This window comes from Gopherus flavomarginatus, chromosome 9 (assembly GCF_025201925.1).
Source record: "Gopherus flavomarginatus isolate rGopFla2 chromosome 9, rGopFla2.mat.asm, whole genome shotgun sequence".
Lineage (NCBI taxonomy): Eukaryota > Metazoa > Chordata > Testudines > Testudinidae > Gopherus > Gopherus flavomarginatus.
In genome coordinates this window covers 67229114-67250736 of record NC_066625.1, presented here as the reverse complement: position 1 = coordinate 67250736, position 21623 = coordinate 67229114, and the positions used below count along the sequence as shown (strand labels likewise).

The 21623-nt window shown below is 41.0% G+C and overlaps 1 protein-coding gene across 1 annotated transcript in view; it reads right to left on the bottom strand.

Moving 5' to 3' along the window:
- The window catches only part of NEDD4 (NEDD4 E3 ubiquitin protein ligase), a 121402-nt gene that overhangs the window by 85261 nt on the left and 14518 nt on the right, over window positions 1–21623 (bottom strand). The window contains exons 2-5 of the mRNA XM_050967899.1: window positions 12216–12289; window positions 8972–9050; window positions 8179–8217; window positions 1411–1464 (exon numbers count right to left, since the gene is read on the bottom strand). Coding sequence (XP_050823856.1) covers window positions 1411–1464; window positions 8179–8217; window positions 8972–9050; window positions 12216–12289 — 246 coding nt within the window. The remainder of the gene's footprint in view (window positions 1–1410; window positions 1465–8178; window positions 8218–8971; window positions 9051–12215; window positions 12290–21623) is intronic.

Genomic DNA, 21623 nt, shown 5'->3' with positions numbered 1-21623 from the left:
TTAAAATTTGCTTAAATTAATACAATTTAAAAAAATATGCTGCATCAGAGTTGAGTTAAAGGGTGCTTCTTTTTAAGATATATACAAAATTGGGGAAACCCTCTATCTTTTGATATCAATTCAAAACTTTCAGTTTTGGTTTCGCAGAAAATTTTTTGCCATAAATATTTTTAGTTTCAATTTACATAGCAGGTGCAGAGAGAATATTTCCTTTCATTTGTACTAGTTCATTCAAACTTAAGAAACTGATTGAGAGTTGAAAAAGCAGGAAAGCTTGTTTTCTTCTGCCTATATATGACTTAAAACCAGGTGGAAGAGGATAAGCTCTACTACTTCTAAGAACTTGAAGGACATGGGGCCAGATTTTCAAAGATATTTAGGCACCTCAAGATGCAGATAGGTGCTTTTGAAAATCTCATTAGACACTTACAAAGGCTAGATGCCTAAGTACCTTAGAAAATCTTTCCCATGGTGACCAGAAAGTCAATTCATTAACTACAGTTAATTTGTTTAATAAGTCTACTTTTTAAATGTAAGATTATTTTGATAATTCTTCTTCTCTTCTGTATCCAGTATAATTACTGTAACGTTTAAAAGAAACCAACCAATTTTTAAATGCTTTTTCTATACATTTTTAACTGAATTCCAGTTTTCATCCCATCATAGGTTGGCACAAATCCTGAGTAAAACGCCATCTAGTAAAGAAATATAATTTACCTTTTCAGCAAAAACGTTAAAATTAAGAATTCAAATAAGTGTATGTTAAAGATTATTTCATAAATAAATGTGTATAGATCTAGTGTATCCTCCCAGCTAACACCAACTTCAGTTAGAAGGCTATATTTGGTTTCGTCAACATATTTAATCATACCAAAGAATGGGAATGAACCTTATAGGTAAGGTAAAATTGCAAAATAAGTTTAAAAATCAAATGTTTCCTTCTTGCTGATTTAAATTATGATAAAAATTGCTGTTTTAATCACTGATTTAAATCAATCCATGCTGATCTCAGAGAAACCTTTATCTTTACTACAGGGATTTTGGCAGTGGTAAAACAAGTATTAGATCATTTAAGAGAGTCACCACAACCAAAATTAAATTTCTATAACATTTACAGTCACTCAAACGATAAAGGTAATTAAATCAGGTGAAAGACTAATCCATGAAAACATTATGAACAAGCAGATACTATATCTACGACACTGGATTCCAAAATTTGTAATTTTGTATTGAATTACAGAAAGTAGTGACTTCAAAACAAGAAAAGATGAGCTGTCAGATTTAGCCTTAAATTTGACATGTTTATCAAAATCAATTTCTTACAGAGCTGCCTTTTTAATACATGTCCATCTAAACTTGATTTCATGCTTGTCTTCAAGAACAGAAATATTCTAATATACAATTACCTACCAAACGGTTTTCATCAAATACTTCAAAAAGAAGCCTGTGCTGTTGAGGATTAACCTAGGAAAGAGGAAGAGATTAACAGTTATTAGTTAGTCAAGGTATTTGGAAAGCTGTAGTATTTTGTTTTTGCTAAATATTCTAAGCTTAAAAAGCAAGTAGTAGACAGGTCACAAATCTGGCACGATAAGGACAATTCCTTTTAAAATGCTTAATTATTTCTAAATTAATTTGAACTTTTAATATGATTAGTATCAACACTGACTCAAACCTTGTGCACTTTATAGATTCACAGAATTTAAAACCAGAAGGGAGCCTTAGATAACAATCTGATCTCCTGTATTTTACAGGCCAAAATATATAACTTATTCTTGTATCAAGCCCAATAACTTGCGTTTCACTAAGAATATCCTCCAGAAAGACATCCAGTCTTGATTTGATGACAAGGAATTAAACACTGCCCCTAGCAGTTTGTTCCAAAGGTTACTATTCATCACGGTTAAAAGTTGTGCCTAATTTCATTTTGTCTGGTTTCAGCCACACATTGGTTCTTGATACCTCTTTATTGTGTTTAAAGAAAATGATTGACAGTTCTACACAATTAAGTTCAGTACAGAATATTTGAGACTGAACAGTCATTGTTCTGAAGAAATCATTTGACAAGTTGTTACTAAAAACTATAGAGAGTTTTAAGTCAAAACAGAAAAGTGCTTGAGTGGAGATGTGATACAACTCAGAAAGGCAAATGAATTGTTACAGGAATGAAGCATATTTTACACTTCATTTTATTTCACATAAAGCTGCCTGCTTTCATCCACAGCAAAACAAATGCTGCAGGAACCAAGCTGTTCAAAGAAAACTAACCTATTTGATGGAAGTGTCACAACTAAGTTTTTGAACAGAAAAAAGTGGCGTGCCACCCAGGAGTACTCACCCTAGTATCTGCATAAACACCTTTGTACAAGGTAATATCCTTCCTATATGTACTAATAACCTTGTATATCTGAAATGTTTACAACTCTCAGAGCAAAACTAGCATTACTCTGGTTCTTTCTGAAAGATCTGCCTGTACAGATCCGTATTTCTGATTATGAGCAAACCTTGAACATGCAAGCTTCGTATTTCCTAGACAGCAATGTCCATTAATGTATATTTCCCCTACACACTAATTGTCCAGATAAGATGGAAAAGTGTGCAATGAAATTATTTTCATTATAAAATTTCAGATCACTTCTGTTGTCAAGCAGTCCGAAACATAAGGAGGTGGGCCTGAGGAATCTTATTTTACTTTCATATTTGTTGGTCCTGTAACAAAGAAAGAATCCTGATGCATATGCTACGGGACCATCCATCAGCTGTGGAAAGAGATGGACACAAAGATTAAAATAGTATTGGACTTCAATAGCCAAACCTCTGCCAAAATTTACCTGCTGGTTGTGTTTACTCTGTCACAAAGGCACTTTGGTTCTTGAGGGCAAGGATGATCATCAAGCACATGATTTTACCAAAGTGGAAGAGTAGCTTTGTGCCCAGAACAGAACAGTGGTATTTGGAACTGTAGGAGTAATCAGCCAAAGAAAGAATTGCCAATTGCTGTAGAGAGCAATTACATGAATTTGAAGATATTTGGATCCTTGTGAAAAAATAATCTTGAGATACTTAAAGAATGCTATCTAACTCATTCTCTCCTTACTTCTCCTTATTCATTTAGGTCTTTATTACTGTGACTCCCATTCTATCGTGTTATGTGTATGTAGTATTGTCTGGTCTTGCAGCTTTAACAAGTTGTAAAATTGCAGAATTCTATTGGCAATTCTGCACTGTGCACTATTTTTGGAACATATACAGTCATTAACCCTTTTGTATTTTTCATTACAAAAACAATTGAAAAAAGATTGCAAGACTGCTCTCCTTAACCTGCTGTATCACGTAGCAGCTAAATCCTGTAAATACTGCATGAAGGTATTGCCATAAATCCAAGTAGCAGAGTTCTACTGCATGTCTTAAATATCTCCATAGAGAGAAGATGCCTTTGATGTGGTGCAATATGCTCATCTCCTTTTTGGTATCTGGATCCTTGCTAACTGACAGCAGTGATGGGGAGTCGGATCCACTTTGACAGTCTGGGCAGAAATGAGCAACCCTTAGTGCAGCATATGAAGGTAACTGATTTTCAAAATGGTTTAGTCCCATATGGTAAATAACTCAGCTTTCCTAGGTAGTGAATATCACTTGTGGTAAAATACCATAGGTTAGAGGATTAATTCAATTCAAATTAGAAGCCACTTTTGGGAGAAGTTTACATAGGGTCAAGATCATCCTTATCCTATAAGGATACAGCATAGAGTGTGTCACTGTGGGTCATCCATTAATTCCTCTATCTTGTAAACTTACCTAATTGATTCATCACCAGGAATGACCTCTTTTTCAATATATGGAGCTATTACCAGAATTTCCTTGCAATGTCAGTTTCAAAAGCAGCATGTCCCAGGATGGAGACTGCTCTTGAACAGGAGGTAAAATATAGACCAAGCCCTTTAAGTAGGAGGAAAGAATACAAATGTCATGTTCCAATACAAAAACAAACTTTCAGAGATAAGAGGGAGATCCAATAGTCCAGGACAAATGGAATGGAAGACTAAAGGATTTCATCTTCATCATCTTTCCCAGATGGAGAAGCAGTTTCACTTCAGAATAAGTTTCCTGCAGAAGATTTCTTGCTCTGAAGAAATTCTAAGAACTCTTGCAGAACAATAAACAACACATTCATCCAGCAAGCATCGAGGCTGTCAGACTGGACCTCAAGTTGACTGGTAGAACCTGACCTTGCTTCTGAGACAAAGAAATCTAGTAGCTTGGGCACAAGGGCTTGAAAATCCACTACTACATCCAGTAAATCAGTGTATTGGAACCGATGAGGCAAGGCTTGGGCTATGATCAAACCCTGGTTCCATCATGTCTCACTTCTTAAACCAGGGGATAAAGGAGATGCACACCTTTACGAATTGGCTCTTATCAGGCAGTCATCAAGGTAGGAGGGCCATTACTACTGCTAGACTTTTTCTGGGAGCTCCAGTGATGCTGTAGACAGGGCTGGCTCCAGGCACCAGCCGAGCAAGCTAGTGCTTGGGGTGGCAAATTCCAAGGGGCGGCATTCTGTCCAATCCTTTTTTTTTATTTTTGCGTTTCGCCGCTTCCGCCGACCCTGCAGGTTATTTTCTTTTTTGATTTGCTGCTTCTGCCACCCTGTAAGGGGTGGCGGCGCGGAGGAGGGGAGCTGCTGGGAGCAGTGCCAGGTCTGCAGCAAGCCCAGAACGGCAGCCCGCCCACCGGAGCGGCGCAGAGCTTAAGGAAGCCCTGGCCACCTCCTTCTCTCTACAGCCCCACCCCCCACCCCCCCACTAGCTGAGGTGTGCACTCCGCTGCCCGGGGTCTGCAGGGCTGGGAGTGCCCCTGCATCCAAGCGCCTGTTGCCCCGCAGGTATTTTTTTTCTGTTTTTTTTCCTTCCCTTTGCTGTTCCGGCCGGCAGGTTTGTTTCGTGCCCTGCCCCCCTTCACTGATCCGGCCGGCCGGTTTGTTTCACGCCCTCCTCGCCTTCGTCGCTCCAACCAGCAGGCAGGTTTCCTGGAATTCCCACCCCACCCTTTGCTGCTCCAGCCGGGCGGCAGGTTGGTTTCCCACCCCTCCCTTTTGCTGCTCTGGCCAGGCAGCAGGTTGGTTTCCTGCCCCCGCTTTTTGCTGCTCCAACCGGACGGCAGGCTGGTTCCCCCACCACCACTTTGCTGTTCCAGCCGCTGTGCAGGTTTTTTTTTTTTTGCTTGGGGTGGCAAAAAAGCCAGAGCCGGCCCTGGCTGTAGAGTGCCCAAACCAGTTAGGTCATTCCCCCACACTGAAGCAGAGGTACTTTTGATTATTCAGGTGAAACAGCACAGAAGTAACAATGAAACTGCCATACGGGATCAGTAATGCAGTCCACTTAATCTACTGCCCTGTCCCCAGCAGGGGCTAGTACCACGTATTTCAGATAAAGGTGCAAGAAATCCTGTACTTACCAGATAACTTAACATGCCCCCAAATTTTCTTGTAACCATTCCCCACCATCCAATAGTTAAAATTTGCCTTCTAAATTCTGATGCTTCAGGGTATCTCTCTGTCAAAACCCTATTACTATAAACTTGTATATTTCCTATACATTTAAGACTACAATTCTTCTTCGTAACACCTGCAAAGCTCTTGACCTCTGATATTCTATGGCAATTAGTTCTACAGTTTAATTTTAGATTGTAAGAAAAATTGTGAAGTTAGTTTTGAATCTCCCACCTTTCAACTTAATCGATGTACCCTTGTTCTTGTGTTACAGCAAAAGGTGACCAGAAGTTCTTAGTCTACTTTTGTTGTACCCATTCATTACTGTGTCTGCTTTTGGGTCCAAACTTAATTATCTTTGCTCTGAGTTTTTCCATTTCTTTAATTCCTCTCAATTCCATCTAATTCTGCTATGTTTTTGAGATGCAGCTGTTAGAACTCTCAGTATTCTAAGTGAGGGCATACCATTGATTAATAAGGTCATTATAATTTCCATTTTGTTCTCCACCCTGATCTTTATGCATCTTAACGTTTTATTTGCTTTTTTGACTGCTGCTGCACATTGAACAAAGGTGTTCATTATTCTAGTCACAGTGATGTTCAGGTCTTTTTTCCTTAGGCAAATTCAATTTAGTATCTATTAACATATACAAGTAATTTAAATTACTCCTTCCAACGTGCATTACTGTGCATGAAGGCACACAATTTCATTTAGCATGAAATTCACCTTGCTTGTTCACATCTCTGAAAACTCCACTCTTCTTTAGTTTTGACTAACCCCAAGCAGATGTGTTATCTGCAAGATATCACCAACTGCTCTCCCCTTTTCCAAAATAGAAAACCCAGTCTTAAAATGGAGCCTTGTCACACCACTAATATTTTGCCATGAGGAAAACTGATAATTTATTCCAATGGTTTCCTGTCTTAACCAGTTACTGACCATTGACTATTAATATACTTCTCACTCCATGACTACTTAGTTTCTTTAGTAATCTCTTGTAAGGGTCATCAAGAGGCCTTTTGCAGGTCCAAACTGTGGAAGTAGAGAAAGAACTGACAGAGATTTGAAGGGGATTTCATAGCTAGTCTTCTTATGTGAGCGAGTCAGGCTACCTGTAGCCTTAATAATGTGAGAGTTGTAGAAGTAAGGATTGTGTGAGGCGAGTGGGAAAGAACTGCGTGAGAAGTTGAGACCTTGTGTTAGATAAGTATGGAATGTAGAAGCCGTGCTGGTTAGTCCTAGAAAATAATGATCTTGTATGCATTCTATACTTTAGTTATCATTTCAACCAATATACCATGTACATGAGCAGGCTTACTTGTCTCAACTCTCAAGATCATTCCAAGCACTTTATTTCAAAGATATAGGTGTTAGTTGCAACCCTCCCATCATCTAGTACAGTAGTCTGTTTTAACAAGGCTCCATATTTTTTCAAAACAGCTAATCCATTTAATTCTTAAATTATTTCAGAAGTCTTGGAGATAGGTCACAAGGTCCAGATGGCATGATGCTTATTATGTCAATTTGTTCCAGCACCTCTTCTTTTGACACATCAGTCTCTAATAGTACCTCAACAACTCTCCTGCTCTAGTGAAGACCTCACCTCAAAACAGTTTCTCAGCAATATCCTTATATTCCCAGATTTTTACCTTTTGGTGGTCCAGTGGGTCCACCAGCTCCCTTCTGAAATACTTACATAATCTCTTATTTGTATTTATTTTTAGCTATTTACTCTACAATATCTGTCTTGGATCTCTTAATTTCCTTCGTACATATGGCCTCATGAAATGGTATCCTGAAGAGAGGATGGGGAAAGACATGGCATGGCACAAAAATGGATTGAGTACCCTTTTCTTACAGTTTACAGGACCTAATAACTTCTGTTTCTCTGCTTCCTCCCCAATCCCAATACTCTTCCAATACTTCCCACTCCCAATACTCAGCACATCTTTCTGCATTTCTCTCTAGGAACTTTACCAATATAACTCTATAAAAGTGATGACAAATTCAGTAGTTACATACTTTGTTTAAAGCTGATGGCTCAGTTATCAAGCTTATCTATCCATGTTTTTCAGGTGTTACCACTGCTACCAGATCAATAGAAAACAATGGCTAATATGACTTTAAGCAACTCATCAATATTTTGCTTTGAATTATCTAATTTACATTGAAATAGATTTATCTTTTTAAATCCTGAATTGGAGTCCAAGTTAGGAAGAGTTAAGCATAAAAATTTTAAAGTTGTTGCATGCCCTCTAGAGGCTGGTTTGGTGCATATAAAATAGATTAATAAGCCATTTAAGAAACAAGTTAAATGTTAGATCTATTCCCCACCAAAAGTAATGCAGCTGCAGAACTATATAATTAGGAAGAGCAGTCTATTCAGAATAATAGTGTTTCAGAATATTAAAATTTCTTCAACTGAAAATCAGTACTTAATAATCCACCTCAAATAGATACATCAGAAACAGACGGATTCTGTACGTAATACGAGCTATTTTTCTCCTTCTGTAAATTTCTACCCAACCACAAAGAAAATTCACTACAAGATGGTATTTTGCAATACAACATAGCAAATTGTGAACGTATTTGTTTTAGTAGTATTAAGTGCATATTGGTAACAAATATCTTGCATATTACATAAAAGAATGTAAAAATATGTAATCAAACTAATAAAGGCACTTACTCTAAACAAGAACTCTTCATTCCACTTTGGATTCAAGGTCTACAGATAAAGAGACAATATTGTGATTACACAGTGTTCTGTATTATTGTCTTGCTTGAAGATCTGCATCTATTTCAGTTGGTGACACTCTCTTAAGAATAAACAAGTTTTTCACTTTGCTAGTTAAGATACAAGCAGTCATAGGCCCAAAACCAGGCCTCATGCTCTCCTCCACTGTAGTGCAGAAGGGAGCCAACTCAAACAAATATTGCTAGATTCTGGCCGGTGCACATGTAAAAGACACAGAAAGAATGCCACTGTGGTACTTAGGGAGTGCATGTTAAGTTGGGGAACAGTGACTGCTGCATGCTCCCCTGTAAATCCAACTGATTTTCTATTTGTCAGTGGCCTTGAGGTTAGTGAGCTAAAAACATAACTTCTGCTTGCCCCTCTATGTGTCATAGAGGGACTAATAGCAGCATGGCTCTTCAGTGAGCTATGCTAGAGATGGAGGAAGGGAGAGAAAAGGTGAAGGCCCCTTGATGGCACCACGCCTCCACATGTATGGCCTACTTTTGAGACTACACCCTTTTTCCATTCCCTGCCATTAAGAAACATATTGAAATGAGAATTCCACAGCAATGCCACAGCTGAGCTGCAGAACTAATAGTGTAAATTATAAAATGTTCCCTTCCTTAGATTCCCCCAACTTTTACCCTCAAAGAGGTAGGGGGAAAATGCAGTCCTACTTATTCCCATCTTAGCTTTCTGACTGGATTCTTGATAAAATAAGGGGAAAAAAGGTAAGTCTAACCTTTTTAATTGTTTTTGTTTGAACACTGGTAAAGATTCCATTCACTGGCTCATAGACTGTCACTTTCACATAAGGATCACTGGAAAAAAAGGGCTGAAGTTAAAAAAACTCCAACAGTTTTCAGTATTATTCTTAATTAGTTTTTAAAATGTTTAAATGTAAGCATTTTCACAACTCCTTTTCATTTAAAGGCCAGAAGGGACTACTGTGATCATTGGTCTGACCGCCTGTAGTCCAAAGAACATAACCAAAGTAATTCCTTTTGAACTAGACCATAGGCTTTAAAAAACATCATATCTTGATTTAACGATTGACAGTGAGAGAATCCATCATGATCCTAAATTGCTCCAATGATTAATTACCTCCACTGTTAAAAAAGTACAGCTTATTTCCAGTCAGAATTTACGTAGCTTCAACCTCCAGACATACCCTTATCTGCTAAAGAGCCCATTATGAAATATTTTTTCCCCATATGGGTAATTATAGACAGTGATGAACTCACTCCTTAATCTTCTCTTTGTTAAACTGAACAGACAGAGCTCTGTAAAGTATGTTTTCTAATCCTTTACCTCTTGTGGTTCTTTTCAAAACCCTCCCCAGTTTATCAACATTCTTGAATTGTTGACCACTAAAACTGGAAACAGGGTGTTACAGAAGCTGTCACACCAGTGCCAAATACAGAGACAAAATAACCTCTCCCTTCATACTCGAGATACCCATTTATGCATCTAAGGATCCCATTAGCCCTTTTGACCAGTATCTCACTGAGAGATCATGTTCAGCTGATTATCCACCATGACTCCCAAATCTTCTTTAGAGTGCTTTCCCAGGACAGTTCCCCTTCTTGTAAATATGGCCTATATTATTTGTTTCTAGATGTATGCATTTACATTTAGCCATATTAAAATGCATTTTGCTTGCTTGCACCAAGTTTACCAACTAATCCAGATCGTTCTGTATCAGTGACCTCTCCTCCTCATTATTTACATCACCCCAATTTGTGTCATCTGTAAACTTTAAACAGCTATTTTGTGTTTTCTTCCAGGTCATTGATAAAAGCATTAAATAGTGTAGGGTTAAGAACCAATCCCTGTGGGACCCCACTAAAAACACCCCTTCTCCATGGATTTTCTGTTTACAATTATATATTGAGACCTACCAGTTAGCCATCATTTAACGTGTGCCTTGTTAATTTTGAATAGCTCTGCTCTAAAACAAAAGTGCCTTAAAGAAGTCTAAATATATTACAGCATCACTATTATCTTTATCAACCTAACTTGAAACTTTATAATGAGATATCAGTTAGTTTGACAGGATCTATTTTCCATAAACACTTATTGAATGGCATTAATTATACTGCCCTCCTTTAATGCTCAATTAACAGAATTCTGTATCAGCTACTCCATTATCTTGCCTGGAAACAAAGTAAGACTGACAGGCCTATAAACAGTTTGACAAACTGGACACCATCAAATTAGGCCTGAATAAAGACTGGGAGTGGATGGGTCACTACAAGAACTTAAACAAAAAAAAGAAAAAGAAAGAAACACAACAACTAATTTACCCATGCTAATTTGCCCCTACTGTTACTCACACCTTCTTGTGAACTGTTTGAAATGAGCCACCCTGATTACCACTACAAAAGTGATGTTTCGGCCTGCTGATAATAACTCACTTTAATTGAATTGTCTTGACATCCCACTTGATAAGGCAACTCCCATCTTTTCATGTACTGCTACATACATCTTCCTACTGTATTTTCCACTCCATGCACCTGATGAAGTGGGTTTTAGCCCACGAAAGCTTATGCCCAAATAAATTTGTTAGTCTATAAGGTGCCACAAGGACTCCTCATTGTTTTTGCTGATACAGTTTAACATGGCTACCACCCTGAAACCTGTCTCCCTTCTACAGTCACCCACACCTACTGAGCTGGTGGATTGTGTGCCATATTCTAGATCAGTGGTCACCAACTGGTTGATCACGATCAACCGGTCAATCCTAGAGGATCTTTCAGTTGATCACGATCTCTGGCACCACAGCAGGGCTGCCGCTAAGACAGGCTCCCTGCCTTCCCCAGTCCCACACTGCTCCCAGAAGCAGCCATCATAACCCTGTGGGTGGAGTGGGCTAAGGGGGAGAGGTCTTCCTCTGTATGCTGCTCCTGGCTGCAAGCACTATCCCTGCAGCTCACATTTGCCAGGAACGGGGAGAGCTGAGGTCGATGGGAGCTGTGGGGGTGGTGCTTGCAGAGAGGGGCAGTGTGTGGAGCCACGTGCCACCTGCTCCCCCCTCACTCGGGGCTACAGGGGTGCATTGGCCCCTTCTGGGATCAGCGTGGGGCCGGGGTAGGCAAGGAGCCTGTCTTAGCAGCAGCCATGCTACGCTGCTGACCAGGAGCTGCCAGAGGTAACTGCTGCCTGGCGGGAGGCTGTACCCCAAACCCTAGCTCCCTCCCGGAGCTAGCACCCCAACTCCCTCCTGCACCCTGAACACCAGCCCTGAAAACACCCCCACCTGCACCTCAACATTCTGTCACAAGGTGCCCTCCTGCACCCTAACTCCCTCCCAGAGCTTACACCTCTCACCCACTCCTGCAGCCCAAACCCCAGGCTCAGCCCAGAGCCCCCTCCCACACTGCAAACCCTTTGGCCTCGGCCAGAGCCCACAACCCATCCCAAAGCCCAACCTCCTACCCCAGCCCAGTGAAAGTGAGTGAGGGTGAGTGACGGAGGGGAGGGGAGGTGAATGGAGTAAGTGGAGTGGGGCTTTGGGGAAGGGGCAAGGTAGATCCTGGATTGCCCTTAAATTCAAAAAAAGCGATCTTGGGCATAAAGAGGTTGGAGACCACTGGTCTAGCTTCTGCTAACTAACATTCAACGCAGCTGCCACTTCATGCTGCTAAGGCATGAATAAGAACAGGGATTACAGCATTCACAGCTAATATTTTGAGCTACTGTGATTTAGCTACAGCCTTACCTGCAGAAAGATATGTTTACGACACCTGACCAAACAGACCCTTGGGCAAGACAACAAGGAGTTGTCAGTTTGACAGCCTTAGTAGAAAGGGCCAGAGACTGGATAATTAGCATATTTTGATTTTTTTTTTGGCAAGGAAGTTTAACAGGACGTGAATGTACACTGGTACTATATGGAATAGTAAACAGAGTATTATCCAATATTAGATTTTTGTGAAAAAATGTACCATCAACTCCACCTTTACAGACCAAGCACATACCCTTACCTGGCTCCTAAAATATCCTTTTTGGCCAGACCAATTCCAGCTATGATCTTCACCCTCACAATTCGTGTGTTTTCCTGAAATATAAAATAAAGTTACAGTCCACCCTAACCTCAATTTAAAGTTTTTTACCACAGTTTAAAAAAAAAAAATCAAACCCCCCAACCAACCTTTGGCATAACTGATTTCAGACTGAAAGCTAGTCTAATCCAGATACTATATTTTGATAAAAATCTGCTTCTGAAATTCTGGATGATTTATTTTACTTGCATCCCTTATTAAATACTACCACCATTGATTCACACCATACTAAAAACAGATCTTAGTTAACTTCAATTGCCAAGATCCCAAAATTATCATATGTTTGGGAAATATCCTCCAGATTACACATTTCTTTCCTGGAGGACCAAAAGAATTGAAAGTCTGCTCAACAGGATGAATCAGTCAGTAAGGAAGGAAATTCCCAGAGACAGAGGATAACTGAAAGAATAAAGGATTGTTATATGCTGCAAACAGCTTGCTCATTTGTACATAAAAACGTCAACATTTATTACTTCTGCAAAATAGTCTTATCAGGAGCATTCTACTTCAAGTGGTAGGTAGTTAACCTAAAGATGGTTAACAGAGAATGAAGCCAGATCTAGACTAGGAATTTTTGCCAGTAATATTAGTTAGAGGTGTGATTTTTTTTTTTTAATTACATTTGTGTACTGGCAAAAGCCTTAATGTAGACAGTTACATAGATCTGAGTGCTTCTGCCAGGATAGCTTATTTCGGTCAGGGGACTGGTATAAACTATATACTGGCAAAAGCACTCTTACTGATCTAAGTTGAGTCTACACCAGGAAGGTTTGCTAGTATAGCTGTATAGTATAGTATAGCTAAGCTATACCAGCAAACTTTGTCTAGTGCCGACTAGACCACAGTATCACTACAGTTTGTTTGTTTTGTTAAACTCTAGGTGTTCCTGGAAATGATTGCTCATTATTCAGGGTAGAGCAGTAACAGCTTAATTTAGGAACTACATATTCAAAACAAAGTTGGCATGCTGTGAGGCTCTGTATACGATAGCATAAGAGGCCTTATCAAGTTTAATATAGGAGACCTCTTAAGATGACCTAGGAGACCAACACAACCAGGAATGCTAGAACTCTTCCAATGCCATTTTGGAAGGAGAAGGATTAACAATTTCCTGCTTTGATAAAAGCTTTGTAAGGGACCAGTAGTTTGAGACCTCCCTGCTGGGCCCACAAATGACTCATGCTGCCCCAAAAAAGGGGGGGGAAGGGGGTGACAAACTAAAGGGGAGAACATGTGATTGCCCCATGTCTCCTCTGCCTAGTGACATCCCCCCTGTCCAGGTCCGCTGCGCCACTCTCCTCATCATGTTACCTGCATGGGAGTGAAGGGTACTCCATCCTCCAGCTGCACACCCCCTCACGGCATTTTCTGCTCTCTCCCTGGCAGCCGTGTCTGGGCAGGCTGGAGCCGCATCTCATGCGGCTAAAGTGACCATTCTGGGTCGCTGCTCTATGCGGTGCAGCAGCTCCCTGAGAGAGCCTGGCTGCAGAGGTGGTGGTGCCCCCCCACCCAGCCTCTGCAAATAGGGGCCAAGTGAGCCAGAAACATGCCAGAGGGAGGGGAATCTGGCTCACTCAGCCCCTGTTCCTGCCAGCCAGGCTCAGGCAGGGGGATGGCAATCATGCGTCGCCAAAAGCTTTGTTGGCATAAGATTGCCAATGATGGCCATAAAATAGTGTGGATGGATATTCACTTTAAAGAACCTAGCTAGAAATTAATCCAGGTGATGCTCAACCTGCAAGGGAGCTATGGCCTTTTGGGATTTGCCACGATGGAGTGCAAAAAAAATAAAATAAATAAATAAATAAAAATTCCTTCCTACAACCTCAGATTGGAGAACAAGAGATTTTCCCCATCCCCAAATTTAAAATTATTAGAAAAAGTCACTTTGGGCTAATAACCTTGAAGAGATAATGGTCAAATGGTAGTTTTGCATGTTCAGTGCATGGAAGAGGGCAATCTGTCTGGGGATTGGGCCTGCTTTGAGCAGGGGTTTGGACGAGATATCCGCCTGAGGTCCCTTCCAACTCTGATATTCTATGATTCTATGACATGTGATGTGGGTTTTAACCAGGCTATAATTTTTATTAGTCAAATTACATCCCAAGTTCCTGCTGAGGGACAGCCCACCAATCACTCCCACCTCACTGATCCTTTGCCATTCCTGAGGGCTTCCTCTGCAGGGGGAGCCAATCACCACACTAGGAGGGTCTCTGGGTGCCTCCACTTGTCCACTAGCATCACTGCCTCTTTCAAGGGTTGAGGCAAGAGGGGACATAGACCCAACCCCAGCCAGCACTGCCAACAAGTGCATTGGCGAGGCGGTCCCTTGGAGTAGTGCCCCACCCCCTGGTTTGCATTTGTTCCCAAGGGGTTAGACATGATGCCCCCACCTCGAAAGGAGATGTCTCCCATGTTGCCTTTTTGGATCTGGAGCCTAAACCAGTAAGTTCCTGCACTGGGCACCTGCCAGAAGTTGTGACAATTAAATGACTCACATTGGTCCATACTGTGACCTCTGGGAAGAGGAGAATTCCAGCCATTCAGTAGCCCAAAACTCAGCCCTGAGGTTCTACTATAAGAAAGGCAAAAACCCCAACCAGCATTGGCCAATCTGCTGGTATAGTGAAAAATTCCTTTCCAACCCCAAAGCAGGCAACAATCACAGCCTGCAGTGACCAGATAAAGGTGGGAGGGTGGATTAAACTATTGGAAATCAGCAAACAGAAAGTAGCATTGGGCATGACTCTTATCATGGATCCAAATCTCATGCAAAATCCCTCAAGACCTTCTGGTGCCAAATCTTGTGAGATCTCAAGCCCACTCCCAGAAGTCCTGTGGGGGATTGGAAATCTTGCAGAACTCAGGCTATGCTGTCCTTTTGCACTCTCCCATTCCACGAGCCACCAAAACAAACCCTTACTAGACTCAGGACCCTCTTTCCAAAGCTACAACAACTGACTTTATTACACTATTTTTTGCTTCTCCCTCAAGTCTGTTGAACATATTAGCTACAATAGATTTTGGTGATTCACTCATTTCTATATCATCATCATAAAAACAGAACCACCAGGTATTAGACTTGACAGTTTGTTGAACAGTTCAATGAAGGACTCTCAAAAAACACACCACCCAGAGTGCAGTCAGTCAAGAGCTCATGACCTAACACTAGATTAACCTAGTAAATATACAAAGCTAAATACGGCAGACTGAATATACTAGACTGTTGGCATAAACAATGTATTCTATCAATAAAGCTTCAGTACAAGAATTAAGAATGAATGGCATTTCACGTCATGCATTTAACAACCCAAGACAAGTCTGAGTTTATGCAATAGTTTGATACGCTTAAGAGAGACAAAATTCAACAAATTCCAGCATATACAGAGCTTCTCAGAAAAGGAGATAAAAAAAAAAAAATCAGTGCAAGCTTTAAGTAGTTCAAGTATTTTTATTCACCTGAATGGCTAGGCTTGCACATTACCAGTCTTAACTTTAACACTGGGTGAAGATGCAGTCTCAGAAGATTTTGCAGACCAAAAGAACTCTTTGAAAAAAGGCACAACCTGTGACAGCATTTTCAAAACTGGAGACTTATTACAGTCTGCTGCTTTGTGTGGTTAAAATGAAGTTTGGTTACATAAAAACTTGGGTGTCAAACATAAAATCCACAAAGGAATTTAGGCTCCTAATTTGTATTCAGGTTTCTAATGTCCATTGATTTCAATGGAAATTAGGAGCATAAGGGGCTTCATGGATTCTATCAGAAGAGCCAAAATTTATATACAGTACATAGAGTTTAATCTGGAAGGGGGAAAAAAAAAAAGAAATGGCATAGTAACACCATATTCGCACTGTTAAAACTGGATGATTAGGCAGTAATAAACACCCACATTCTTCAAAAGCAGATCTGTTGGCCACGGGTATAGTTCTGTGTTAGTCACTACAAGGGACAAGGTGGGCAAGATATCTTTTATCGCACCAGCTGGGGCCCCTGACCTGAAGAAGAGCTCTGTGGCTCAAAAGCTTCTCTTTCTCACCCACAGAAATAGGCTCAAAGATATTACCTCACCCTCCTTGTTTCTTTAATATCCTGTGACTGACACGGCTACATTTAACCTGTATTAGTCACAAGAAGTCAGTTGCCCATGATGGTTTCAACCAAGACCACTCTCTTCTGAAAATCTTTAGTAGTAGAATGGAGTGGGGAGAAGTTCATGACGGGGTAGGATCAAAGGCCTGGTCAACACTAGTAAGTTAAGTCAACACAAATCCACTTGCATCAACTTAATTATACATGTGGCTACACTTAAATTGGTTTCCCACCTGGTAAGCGGCCAGTTACAGCGACACATTAACACCACATCTCAGAGCAGCACAGAGCCATGGTCATCCTAGTAAGGTCAACACAGTATGAGTAGACACTGCATTAGTTGTATTGACTAACAGTCCTCCAGCACACATTCCACAATGCCTCTGTCCCTGCAACAGCGACCATTCCAGTCAATCTCCACTGCCCATGGGTCACAGAGGCTGGACACCTGTTCTCCTGCCACCATCTCCTTTCAGCCCTCTCTCCCCTCCCCATGTACATTTGAAATGCCTTTTCCTTACTTTCCACCTTTGCTGTTTGCATCCAATTGCTCAAGTGACCAGGCCAGCTACACGTATACACAGAGCTATTAGATGTATTCCAGCTTGGAAGAGGGAAGTAGTACAGGATTTCCTTGGCCTGTGGGAAGATGAGGCTGTGCAAGTACAGCTGCGGCTCACTCACAGAAACAACAAATTTATGAATAGATGGAGCAGGGTGATTTGGACAATGGGGCATGACAGGGATCAGCAGCAGTGCAGCATGGAAAGTGAAGAAACTATGCCAGACATACCACAAAGCAAGCAAGAGCAACACAAGACCTGGTGCTGCACCACAGACCTGCATGCCAGACTTAGAAGTCACCCCATTGGTCCCCTGCAGATGACTGTTGATACTAGGGATGTAAAATAGTAAACGATTAATGGGTAACAATTGGTCTTATTGGTTAACCCAGCCTAACTGTTACTCTCCAGCCTTTGGCGGCCCGCATCTGCTGGCTGACCCCAGGATATAATTTTAATAGTTTAACTGGTTAACTTTTTAAACAATATTTACATCCCTAGTTGATGCCTATGATACTGACCCTCCTCCTTGCTGTTCATGGCAGAGAGTAGAGGGCAGCGGACTCAAAAAATGCTGAGAGCCTAGAATTGTTTGAAACTCCAGAGGAGTCTAGCCATTCCTGCCAGGGAAGCGCAGGTGAGCCCTCTGACAAAAGGGGAGGGAGCTTGGATAAGTGTGTACATGAATTATTCCTTGCAGTATGTTTTTTGTTTATTTGTTTTCTTTTCCCTCAAACCTTCTTCTCCTTCATTCTTCCTAGGGCCTGTGTTCTCTTATAAAAATGGCAAATAGGCCAGGTGCAAATTAAGACAAACTGATTGATTTTTCATTATTTTCTTCTCACTTTATCCCAGCAAAACAAAAGGTTAGAGAATACATTCTAGAAAGAGTTGTATGGCAATCTGGTTACGCAATCCACATTAGGTGAGCATAATGGGGTACAGGTACAACAAACAAAGATAGAATCAGCCTCCACTTTTCATTTCTTTGGCTTGTTGTGCTATGCAGGGGCCTATGCGGAGTCCTCTGTTTATCAGAATAGCAATGTCTGACTCTTATCCTCTAGAGATCTCAATGACGCTTTCATGTAGATACTCTACAATCCTCTCCTGATGACTTCTATGGATGGCAGCCCTATTTCTTCCTCCAGGATAGGACACTTGAACACGCCGCTCTGCCTTGAGTTTGTCTAGCATCACAGAAGTTAACAGGCTAGGGGAAAGGTAACTTTAGGACAGCCAAGCTTTGTGCCTCTGTCACCATCAAGTGAGAGATATCAGCCAAAAATCATTGCCTGTGAAAACAGTGTCAATATATTTACTATCATTTCCCTGTATCTGTACCTAGGGAGGGGGACAAACCATATAGCAACATGTGACATTATTTCCCCCTGCCAGGCCACATTCACCATGGTTTTGAGCTTGAGAGATGTCTGTAGCAAGGTGCTCCAAAGCTACAGGGTCAATAAGCATTTCTTATTAAGGGTATTTGAGGGAGTCACAAAGTGAGTTTTGAGACACCCCTCCCCGACCGAAAAAACAAATAGATACACTATTAGATTTGATCAGCAGCCTCTGGCGCTGTGGCCTTGAGAGGTCTCCCCCAGCTCTACACCTGCTTAATGTCTGACCCTGATCAGAATGAGAAAGAAGAGGACTAGGGAGGTGATGTTCTGTGAGATCCTTCAAGCTGCAATTGTCTTAGACCATGATCAAAGACCTAGAGGACCCTTTAGAATACAAAAGAGGAGGAAAGACTGAAAACAGAGTGGTTGCTCAGGCAACATACACAAGAGTTGCAGAGCATGGTTGACCAATAGGCCAAAGATCACGCTCAGCAACCTTTGCAGTCATTGAGAACTCCTTGGCTACTGCTCTTACCCCATCCCACCCCCAGCATTCCGCATGGCAATGGGGTGTATATCCTTACGTCTTCCACAACACTGCAGGATAAGAACATTAGCTACACACATGCGGATCTGTGGGGGGCGGGGGAAATCACAGGCTGGTGTGTATACAGCCACAATGAACTTCACTGAACTACTGCTTACATACATGGCATCAATGTTTACTATTTATTTCTTTTTCACTAGGGGTTGTTGCCAAAAGCTTTTAACCTTGTTTGTTTTTATTTGAATTTTATTGTATGCCAAAAAGCAGTTAACAAAACTTAAGTTCTATTTTTGTAGAAAGCCAGAGTATTTTTATGAGTTCACACCAGAGGTTGCAGAATATACAGCAGAAGGCAAAGGACCAGTGATATTTATGGATGTATTTCAAGTATTATGGAACTCATAGCAGCAGGCAAAGACCCTATTTACCAGGGTGACCATACGTCCCGTTTTGGCCAGGACAGTCCCTTTTTTAAACCCTATCCTGACTCTTCTGGCAAAAGTAGGCATTTGTCCCATTTGCTCTTGCCAACTGATCAAGCTGGCAAGTGCAAATGCGACAAAGACCCACTTCTGTCAAAACTTTCCAGTGCAGAGGAAAGGGGGTGAGGGTGTGTGCGCATCAATGCCAGCCCGTGCAAGGGGACAATGCCAGCAACAACAGCCCCACCCCTGTGAGAGGGGGGGACCAATCAGGTCTCTGGTGAACAGTGACACCAGCTCTACTGGGGGACAGGCCTTGACCTAGCCCCACATGGTGTCCCATTTTCCCTTTGGGAAACATGGTCACCCTACTACCAACATAAAATCTAAAGTACACAAGATACTATTTCACAGAAAACCATGACAGAACTCTAAAAGAGTACTTTACTAGTCAGCCACAGTAAAGCCACAGAGGTCCATGGTTAGCTCTTCTAATAGCCCTCTGGATGTTCCAATTCAGTAGACAGCAGGTCAACCTCATCCTTCACCCTGAGGCAGCTTCCCCCCTTTGCCAATCAGATATTAAGCAGTATACAACATGCAGCTATAACCATTGGGATGTTTTTCCTCACAGAGATCAAATTTAGTGAGTAAAAACCCCAGCACCCCTCCCCACCTACCAGAAGTACATTTAATGGTTATTCTGCACTTGCTGAGCCAGTAGCTGAATCATTCTTTGATGCTGTTAAAATGGCCAGAATACAGCTTCATAAGCCAGGGGAGCAAGAGGTAGGCTGGGTGCCCCAGAATCACTACTAGCATTTCAATATCACCAATGGTAATCCAGTAGTGAGAAAAGACTATCCCGAATGGCAACTTTCTGAACAGTCTTGTGTTCTTAAAGATGCAAGCAGGGCTGTCCCTAGCTATTCTGGGGCCCTACGCAGGTGAGTATATTGTGCTCCCTCATTGTGATCCAAACTGTAGCAGTACTCCCTTAAACTGTGCAAATACTGCAGAATCATGCATCTGCATTAGTGATGCAGAGGAAAACTGGTGTTGAGCTCTGCAAGCTCCAATTTTCTGTCAGAGAGTTGGCAGACACTGAAAAGCACCATTTCCCATTTGTATGGGTTGGATTTCACTGAGGCTGGTATTAGGACTTAAGTGTACGTACTGATCCATAGACCATAATTGTAAAAGGTATTTGGCACTATTCACAAAATAAATTTGAAATTCCTATCTTTCCATGCAAATCCAAGAGTCAGCATAAAACTGATCTACACACAAAAAAGGACTAATGTAGAATGGTATTTGGAGAAAGCTAACTTTGCTGTTATGCTTATATAGACACCTCTACCAACTTAAAATAAAAATATTCTACAAACCTCAACTACTTTCAGTCTGTTGGCAAAACTCACCTTAAAAATGGTTTTAACAAATCAAGTACTGATGGTTTCTCTTCATACTTCAAAACTACTGATCTGTTTTAACCAAAGCTTTCTAAAACAAGTTTATCCTGATGCTGACAGCAAACATGGAAGATATCAGCCTACACAGTTAAAGTTTGTCAACATTATAAGCAAATGAAAAACTTATGATAGGAAGTGTTAGGCAACCTTAAGTGCAGATGAAACTACTAGCTCAGTCTATCAGAACACCGACAGTACCATGAAACAGCTGAACATTGGTACGGGATGCTTGTTGATCAGACACTAGACACCTGTAAGTGGTAAACAAAGGCTAATCTAAACTGTCAACTATACTAGTAAAGGGAAAAGCTTACATGTGTATAGAAGTACACAAAAAAACTTCCAAATTTTACCATGTCATGTAATGAACTCAACAATTAGAGAAGCTGTACAACAGGTGAGTTAATGTCGCTTCAGTAAAGCATGATAGTCATGAAGATGCCATGCTTCATGTTGGAAGTTTAGCAGCACCCAGGTCTAAATTCATAAAAGTCCCAGGAAAATAAATGCTGATATAGGTCTTATTCCAGACAGACACTGAACATTCCTGCAGTACCTGTAGAGACAGCAATTAGTATTGGCAGGTATCAGAGGTATTTTGCAACACAGATAAAGACTGTTTTCACCTATTAACTTTCAGAAGAGTGTCAGACTGGTAGCACGGGGAAAAAAAAATCAACAGTAACGTATCTTTCTAGCAGAGAGCTATTGTACTGTTTTGACTAAAGCAGCAAGAGGAATTTAGTGAATTAAGCATTCAATTAAGCAGAAGGCATCTTCTATGCAGAACATGCTATTTGAGAATACTCCTCAAATCCAGGCAGCAACTGGCACACAAGATGTGCTGACTACATGCTGAATATATTTTTAGGGCAATGACTGGAAGG